The following is a 9,607-nucleotide window of genomic DNA, read 5'->3' on the forward strand; positions in this document are numbered from 1 at the left end:
GGAGGACATGTTCAATTTCTTTTCCCAGCTGGACAATGGGAAAAGTTTTATCTTCTTTCTCTCTTTCTTATTACTCCTCCAACTTGAAGCAACTGTTACTGATAAAGTGAATGTACTCTCTAGAACCCATGAATGAACCTTCGTACACAGAAATCTGTCTCAACATCCTTCTTGCAAGAACAACAAAATACCAAACAGCTCCAGTATTATCTTTTTGCCATATCAAAAGCTTCAGAGAATCTTTTGAGACAGTACAAGGTTGAAAAACATTAAGGCAATTGTGGCAAGGAGTCATTCAGAACCAGATTATCAGAGACTATCAAACACACTTGCAAATACAAGCAAGGAGTCTTTTCAACTCCAAGTAACTTTTACTAATTGTGGTGGGGGAGCAGGAAGAGAAGGAAAAGAAGCTCCTCATCTTTACCCACCTGCAAGTGATGCTAGATGTTGACAAAAGACACTATCCTCATCTTCCTCTTCTGCAAGATTATGAGAATGGGGTGGCAAAGCTCTTAAAGCAAGTTCCTTCCAAAAGAAAAAAACACAACCAGACTGAAAAATCCTGCATATCAACAGCAAGGAACAGACAATTATCTACAATAGCTTTTCTGCAAACCAGCTCTCAGACTCAACCTGAAACTCCTCCTCTCTCTGCTGGGTAGTTAGGAAAGTGTATAACCTCAGATCCCTGTATCAATGTGAGTGTCAGAATGGACATTAATGTGCATTCATCAAGGAGATCACTTTAAAAGCAAAAAACAGAACTCAACAGACGTTCAGACAGCACACGAAAGCTCAGTCTCCACAGAAGGACGGACAAAACCAAAACCAATGAGCTCACTCTTATGCTGCTCTTGACAAGATGGTTCCATCCCCCATATTGAATGAAGACACCATCTGTCATTAAGTCAAATGTTTCTTCTTTAAGAAAGACTACATAAAGCAATTTCTGCTATATTGTGCTATCTGATTCCCTAACCTTATATATAAAGCTTAAGCGTTGCAACAGAACACAACAGATGAGACGTACATCCTCTCTCACTTTCACTCTTTCTCTTCCCCGGAATCAGACAAATACTTACTGGATTCTGATCCAATATTAAATTAAAAGGACACAGGCCAAGAAAGCTTTTCCACTTCACTTTCCAGTCTTCCCGATTCCTAGAAATAGACTCACTGATTGACACACTAAGCCGTTGCCTTTTTAGCCTGTAACATACGAGGATGGAAAATGAACATAACACAGCTGTTGGCGGAGATAATAATTCTGCATAAAGATGGAGAGTATGTGTTCCCCTTATCCTACAAAATCTTTGATATGTATCAATTTATTCATGCATTTGTGCATGCACTAAGAACTAACTGAAATTCACAGCCAAAAAAGCAGCTGCTAGGTAGTCTTCATGTTTCTTACAGTAGAATTGGAAGAACTATACTAAATACATACACACAATGAGATACACACAAACTGTCCCTAAGCCAGTTTCAGATAACATTTTTTAAATCCCAGACCTGATTAACATAGCAAGAAAAAAAAAAAACAAAAACAAAATCAGATCAGCTAGCAAATGAGGTACCTGGGAACAAAGCCTTAAAATATTAATGAAGCAAGGGCAAAAAGCTGAAGCTACCTAAAGAATCTCAGTTAAAAGTTATATAGATCATCATGACAAATGTGAATTTCCCAGAGGCAAAGGAAAAAGACTGAACCAACATATTCTCACTATAAATTATACTATTTTAGAAAAGGCTCCAAGGTACGAAGACATGATACTTGGATTAAAGAACAAGGAACCAGTGAAAATTTCCAGACAATTACCTGCGTGCTTCCACATCCTGTAGTACTTTGTTGGAGCACGAAATCCTATTCTCAATGACCTGAAGTTGTTCTTTTAGTTCAGACTGACGACAACATTCATCTCTCAGTGCCCTCAGGGCTTCATTTAATAACTCAATGACTGTTAGGAAATTCAGTTTTTCAGCTTCATATACACTTCCTGTACAAAGCTTGAAGTATAGTAAGTAAGAAAAAAAGAATTAGTGAACAGCACGAATGTCGGAAAGTTATGTCTTCTGTAGTCAGAGCAGGGATACAAAGTTCCACTTTGTATTTTGATTCAGTTCCCGTTTATTTTTAAAAAAAAAAAACAACACATGCTCTAGATTTAAGCCTCAGGTTTGTTTTCTAGAATCAGCTGCTTAAAAGCAGCCCATAAAGCACTACGAACTAAGGAAACTTCAACTAGTAAGATACTCTGTTTAACCACTGCCCCAAAAGATGTGGCAGGCCTAATCAGCACCATATACTACACACTGGAAATAACAGCCCATTAGTTAAAGCAATAAGTTAAATTGGTCAACCTAGTTTTAATGTCTAAACAACAACAAAAAATCAAGTATCAATCAGGTAGACTTACCAGAGCAGTTATTGAACTTAACAAGTTAATGGCTGAAACCTAACCAATAGAAAACTGCAGCATAATCATAACAAACTTTTACATATGGATTAGACATATTTTCTCTATCCTTGAGCAATCATCTCTTATCACTTGTGAAGTACGTTTTTAAAAAAAGGTATTTAATTACACCCCTAGGGACTTAAAAAAAAAAACGCAGTTTAGCAAGAAGGACAAAAATCACTTACTTGGTGTACGTCACTTTCAACTCTGCGAGCCAACAGCTGTGGGACACTGAAAACATCAGTTCCATCTAAAACGCACTGACCAACACAACCTTCAAGTACATCAAGTTCAGAATCCACAACTTCCTTTTCCTTTTTCAGAGACCTAAGTATTTCCACTATAAGTGTCCACATACTGCGGACCTTAATAGGCAAGAAGGACAAGAACGCTGTGTTAAAATGTTTGCTACCTGTAATGACAGAGTATCAAAACAGCATAAAGGCAGATGAAGGGTCTAGCACAATCACGGGTAGACAAGCAGAAATAACAGCATCTAAGTGTTGCAGAAATATAAGAAGAAATACAGTATGATACCACAGTAGAAAAAAATGCTCACCTTTTGAATTCTCACAGTTTTGTCATTTTTGTTTTGGTCATCTTGTTTCATCCTATATGCACATGCAAAACAAAAGTTCAAGTGGACTACAATGAAATTACAGTTCATATTTCATAAAATAGAGGAAGAAATCGATTTTATATATGCTAACTTAGTTACAAGGAAAAACACTTACTTGCAAGACTGCATCTGCAGGACGGCATATTCAGACTTTATCTCTTTTATATCTTTAATTAGAAGTCTAGGAAAAAAGTTAGCAGTTACCACATATTTTTAAAAAAATCCAAGTTTCTACTCTGCTATTCTCAGAATTTCTTACAATTACCAACCAATGGAATGATGCAAAAACACCTTATCCTTGACTTCCTCACCATGACTTTTTTCAGAAAGATGGCCAGGAAAGCCACCAAGATATTTGTAAATTAAGCCATTAAGCTGTCACTTATTCTATCAAAATTGAATGCTTTTTATTAGACACAAGAGCAACAATTAAGTTATTAGAAATGTATTTTACCAGTATAAACTTCCAAATATATTCAGCAATTGTACAGCACCCAAATCCCTCAGTTTAAAAAAATTAGAGAACAGAATACTGGAGTACAAGCAGCTGGACCACTAAAGGTCTTTTCCCAAAGACCAAGTGCTCTTATTAACTTTGTAAGCATGTAAAAACTCAGTGACCTGATTTTCAGAACCACTAGGTGGCTTAATCATAATGAATTCTAAAGGATGATCAGAGTTCTGACGGCTTGTTGAAAATAAAAAAATCTATAGAGAATTATGCTTTTGAAAAGTGCCACTCTGAAGGTAAGCAAGAGCACTAACACGTCCCAAGCAAGGTGAGAAGAGATCCAGAATTATAGGAATCAGATAAGTTCAGGAGACTTTGACCTCTGGAAATTACATTGTTTGAAAGCAGGGCCTTCAGTTATGTTCCTCATGGCTCTGTCAAGCCAAGTCTTCAATGTTTCCAGCAAGGGAGATTCCACCACTTTTCTGGGCAACCTATTGCAGTGTTTAATGGTTCTCACATGAGACTTTTTTTTTCATTCAGATGGTGTTTTCCTTTAAGTACCTTGGCCCTGTTGCTACTTTTCCTGTCACCATATCTCCTTGTGAAGAGAGTACCCCTACCTTTCTGCAAATACTTTTTAGATTTTGGATGACTGTGATTAAACTCCATGAGCTTTGTCCTCCTCAGGCTAAACAAATACAATTTCTGCAGCTTTTCATAGAATCATAGAATGGTTAGGGTCAGAAAAAACCTTAAAGATCATCAAATTCCAACTCCCCTGCCATGGGCAGGGACACATCCCGCTAGATCAGGTTGCTCAAAACCTCATCCAACCTGGCCTTGAACACCTCCAGGGAGGGGGCATCCACAGCTTCCCTGGGCAACCTGTTACCTACCCTCTCTCAGCTTATAACTGTTACCCCTTGTCCTGTCACTACACACCCTGATACAGAGTGTTTCCCCATCTCTCCCATAGGCCCCCTTTAGGCTGTAATTAGGTGTCCTCAGAGCCTTCTTTTTTCCAGGCTAAACAACTCCAACTCTCTCAGCCTGTCCTCACAGGGAAGGTGCTCCAGGTGCTCTGACTAATTTTGTGGCTCTCCTCTGGACTCTCTCCAACAGGTCCAGGTCTTTTTTATGTTGGGGGCCCCACATCTGAACACAGTACTCTCCCCAGAGCAGAGTAGAGGGGGAGAATCACCTCCTTCGACCTGCTGGCCACACCTCGTTTGATGCAGCCCAGGATACAGTTTGCTTTCTGTGCTGCAAGCACACACTGCCAGCTCATGTTGAGCTTCTCATTAACCAATACCCCCAACTCCTTCTCCCCAGGGCCGCTCTCTATCCATTCTCCGCCCAGCCTGTATTTGTGCTTGGAATTGCCTCAACCCATGTGCAAGACCTTGCACTTGGTCTTGTTAAATTTCATGAGGTTTGCATTGTCCCACCTCTCCAGCCTGTCAAGGTCCCTCTGGATGGCATCCCTTCCCTCCAGTGTGTCGACCACACCAATATATATGCCAATTTCTACAACCCTCTAATCATTGTGGTCCTCCACTAGAATCTCTCCTGTCTTTCAATCTCTCTCCTCAACTGGGAGGGATCAAAATTGAACACAGCATTCCAGGTGTGGCCTTAGAATTACCAGGCAGAGTGATATACATCTCCTGATCTGCTGGCTGTGCTCCCGTTCATACAGCCTACAAGGCTGTTGGTCTTGTTGGCTACCAGTACACACTGCTGATTCATGCACAGCTTGTGGCCCAACACTACTCTCATCTTTGGTTCTTCCTGGCAGAGCTGCTCCCCAGCCAATCACCCGCAAGCCTGGCTGCAGTGACCCTAAGGCTTCCATTGGCAGTTATGTCTCCAGAAAAGCATCTCTTACTTGTAAGCAGTGAGTTAAAAAAGAGCACCACTCCTACTCAGCACATCTAGTGATTGCATTACAAAGTCATCCTCAATGTACTCCAGTTTCCCAGATTGATAATGTACCACTCACTGTACCGCCTTCCCAGCAAGCACCAGGGTAAGCTAAAGTCCTCTATAAGAATCAAGGCATGCAGGTTTGAGGTGTGTTTGATTCATTTGAAGAAGACTTCATGTACTTTCCCTGATACAGAGGAAGAGGTGTATAGCAGACACCCACCACGAGGTCTCTCTTGATGCAAAACCCTCTGTTCTTGATCCAAAGGCATGAAACAGACCGGTCCTCTTCTACAGAGCTATGCCACCTGCATTAAAACTGCTCTTTTACCTACAGTGCAACTCCTCCTCCTGTTCTGTCATCTACTGAACAGCTTGCAACTGCCCATGACAGTGCTCCAATCTTGTAACTATCCCACCTAAATTCTGCAAATTCCAATGACACATAACTCTGTGCCTGCAGAGAAAGCTCCAGTTATTCTTGTTCACAAAATGGGAATGTTTTCCATGTGCTTGAATAAAGAATAGCACAATTTTGGTTAAACAATTATGGATTATGTAAATAAAATGCGTCCCACAGTGATTAAGCAAAGACCAAATGTTTCACCCTTGCATGACCCTGCAAACATTAAGAAATCATAGTGCTACACATGCAGAATGCCCTATTCATTTTTCATGCCCAAGTAACCATACCTTCCACAATTTACCATCTCTTAAACACGGAACTAATTTATTTAGACTACCAAGCTTTACAAATGACCCTACAAACAGCAGAACTGTCAATTAAAGGAGGTAAAGGGGAAAAACAGAGAGAATCTCAAGAGAATTCATGATATAAAGCAGATGCAGCCTCCTCAAATCTTTTAAAAAACACACATATAGAAGTCAGCTTTTATAAAAATATTCCATTTCTATAAATGCATTTCTTACTGTGTTTTTTTCTTATATTCTTGCATAATAAAATCTTCCTTTTGAAAAATTTGCAGAAGTTTATTGCGTGCGACTCTACATCTTGCATTTGCCATGTACATATCCTTAGGTCTCAGTTTCACAGCTTCAGCAAAAGGTATATCAGTGCCTAAATGAAATTTAATATTTGGATTACATAATTCACTTTTAGTAAATCAAAAACTGCCTAATATACCTAGTTTGAATTGAAGGAATCACAAATCAAGACACCCATTCTACCTGGACTGAAATAGAGCATGCATTGTACAATCTTTTTTGCCAGTTCCTTCTATCGTATACATTTTCAATTCCCTCACTCTCCCTCCCCTTCCCTATTCTTTAGGTCACCAAAACAATACAAGATGCCCAGAATAATAGACAGTTCTGATCATTCAGAATTCCTCAAGTTGTGAGAAAGAGTACCGTATAGTGGTCCAATACTTTTGGACCAAAACATTGCTTGTAATGTGTAATGGTGTACAGTACCACACAGATGAACCTTGGAGCAAAAAGCATAAAGCACAGAAAAAGCCATAAAGCAACAGAAAGGAAAATGATCTGTACTGTTCTATCAACAGTAGTTCTATGCAAGTGCACAGAACCCTATGAAAGATTTTGAATTGAGCAGCCAGCTCAGAATTACTTAAAGCTCAGATTCACTGTCAAACATAACAAACGAAGCATTTTATTGTTCCATTAGAGCTTACCCATGGAGTTGATGTCCGCAATCACTACATGTCTTGCAAACCAATAAAATATGCGAATAAACTTCGGACCACCAGGAGAAATAAGAGGAAAAGGTGTAATTTGTGGAGGATAGGTTTGCTCTTCATTCTAGAAAAGTTAAAATTGGTTTTAAACACCAAACTAATCTAAGAAATAAAGCCTAAACAACAGCCAACAAATATTTCGCTGAGTACCAAAACACTGCATCCTAACTGCTAACAAGACTGATGCAAAGCTAAACTACTTTGCCATCACAGTTGACATCTACTCTAGTCAGCACAAGAGACTAAAACTTTTTAAATGTACCCCCCACCGTTCCTAGTTCTGTCGGCAAAAGACAGTTTCAACACAAAGACTGAAAATAGTGTGGGGTAAATGTTGAAATCTCTGACCTCCTCACTCCTAATTGGTAATCCCTACCTTTGAAAAAACATTTAGGTTTTCTTTCATATTTTCTACTGAAGTAATTAATCAGTGTACTTTGTTCTGCTTTTGTCTTACTCAAAGATATTGCATTGTTGGCTTTCACCTTGTCCATTACTACTAAAAAATAAGTGTTCCAGTACATAAAGGCCTGATTCTAGAACTATCATAGAAACAAAGACAGCATGAGAAGATACTATATTAACCTACTGATACCTGAAGCAATCAGATTTGGTTTGTCTCTTTTCCTTTAGAAAGCTCACCTTGAACTTTAGTCTCTTTCCCCATACATAAGGCAAGACTAACATTACAAGTTTTCCATGCATCTAAGACCACTTTCACAATAACAAACACCTTCCCAGGGAACTTAAACAAACATCTCTCAGGTTGAAGAAAATTACTCTCACCTAGAGCTGAGGAACCCTCTAGAATTCTGTTTAACCAAACACCACTATTCAGAAGCAAGCCACAGCAGCTTTAAGACTCAAGATAAAGTCTCTGTCATTTAAACTCCATCACGCCACAATTTTTAACTCAAGTCTAAGATAAACTATGTGAAATAAGACACAAGGTAAAACTGATTCTTTGGTAAAACAACCTTACTCAAAATTCTTATTTAAAAGCACTCAAACAAAAAAAACGAATGAGGCCACAGAAACCAGTAGAACATCAATTTCCACTCTTCCCAATACTCACTGCAATATCTTTCAGCCATACGAAGCACTGCTTCCGAAAGTCAGCACACATGAGCTTTTTAACTGGAGAGGAACAGTCTCTTTCCATTCAAAAAGGATGGGGAAAAAGAAGATTTAGAAAAAAGTAATTTCAAAATATGTTCAAATATTCAGTTACCTAATTAACCCTTATAAGAACAAGACTATGACAAAGATTTTAGTGATACCTCCTGGAGGAGCCAGAAAATTAGGGGATATAGCCTAGACCAAGAATAGCTAAAAGCTTACTAAATGACAAGGTTTTCAGACTATTACAGACTATTTCAGAGACAGACTTGTCTGCAGCTCTTTTTATCTCAGGAGAAGGGAGGAAGAAAAAAAGGCATCAGAGACACAACAATTTTCATATCACTGGTATTCCTCCAGCCACTTCTTTAATGTGTTAGCTAAAATAGCTCAGCTATACACGGAAAAACATTAAGGAAAAGGGGGTTCTTGCCATGTTGAAGATCCTGGCAGCAATCTATACCCGGGAAATGTTACTTACTGTTTGGTCTGGGAAATGTAGATGACTTGGCGGCTATGAATTTTTTTACCAAACTCACCAAGTTACAGACAGTATCAGAAACAACTTTAATTAAGGCAAGATTTCTGATACATTACAGAGTTGTGATCAAGAGGAAACAAATTGCTGACTTTATGTTCTTTTTCCACAGTATTCCCAAGAGACCACTTTTTTACCCCCTCAGCAACTGCACAAAGCCTATTCTTGATTACGTGCACAGCAGTAACCTCACAATCCAAATACTAACCTGAAAACTTCTTCTGCATGGTGCTGATCCAGCTTACCAAACAAGTAGAGGGCAAGGACATGAAACGCCCTGATGTTTGGGTTATCAAACATCTCCCTAATACACAAATAAAGAATTATATCAGAAGTAGTCAGGATGCCGAATTAACATAGCATTTTTGCTGGCCACTTAAGATTACAAAATACTGCTTTATATTAAAATGTTACAAGTTACACTTCGAATGCTTTATTTTCTGCGTATTTAAATATACACATCCTCCAGCCAACTTAACAACGCTGAAATCATTTTAGTGAGAGTGTTCTCTCTCAAAGAAGTTTTCAACCCAAGAGGCATGGAACCACTCAGCTCAGCTTCTCCATACGACTGTGTGGGATGTATCAACCGGAGAGCAAGAGTTATTCCTATGTCTGGGCTTTATTTCTCCAGACCCACCCCCCCGCCTTCAGGCGTGAAACCCAAGGCCCCGCTCGGGGGCTGGCGGCCGCGAAAGGGCTCCCCCTCCACCTCCTCCCCCGGCTCTCCCTCGCGCTTACGATCCCAGCGTTAGATCGTCCTCGGAAACC

At 39.4% G+C, this 9,607-nt stretch overlaps 1 protein-coding gene across 1 annotated transcript in view; it reads right to left on the reverse strand.

Annotated features, from left to right (window-relative positions):
* HAUS6 (HAUS augmin-like complex, subunit 6) overlaps positions 1-9,136 on the reverse strand; it is a 17,260-nt gene extending 8,124 nt beyond the window's left edge. The window contains 10 exon segments of the mRNA XM_010073154.1: positions 432-528; positions 1,086-1,191; positions 1,799-2,010; positions 2,648-2,827; positions 3,022-3,073; positions 3,197-3,262; positions 6,392-6,539; positions 7,117-7,243; positions 8,255-8,333; positions 9,045-9,136. Coding sequence (XP_010071456.1) covers positions 432-528; positions 1,086-1,191; positions 1,799-2,010; positions 2,648-2,827; positions 3,022-3,073; positions 3,197-3,262; positions 6,392-6,539; positions 7,117-7,243; positions 8,255-8,333; positions 9,045-9,136 — 1,159 coding nt within the window.
* Between the last annotated feature and the right edge of the window lie 471 nt (positions 9,137-9,607).

This window comes from Pterocles gutturalis, unplaced genomic scaffold (genome assembly GCF_000699245.1).
Source record: "Pterocles gutturalis isolate BGI_N339 unplaced genomic scaffold, ASM69924v1 scaffold5127, whole genome shotgun sequence".
NCBI classification, from domain to species: domain Eukaryota; kingdom Metazoa; phylum Chordata; class Aves; order Pterocliformes; family Pteroclidae; genus Pterocles; species Pterocles gutturalis.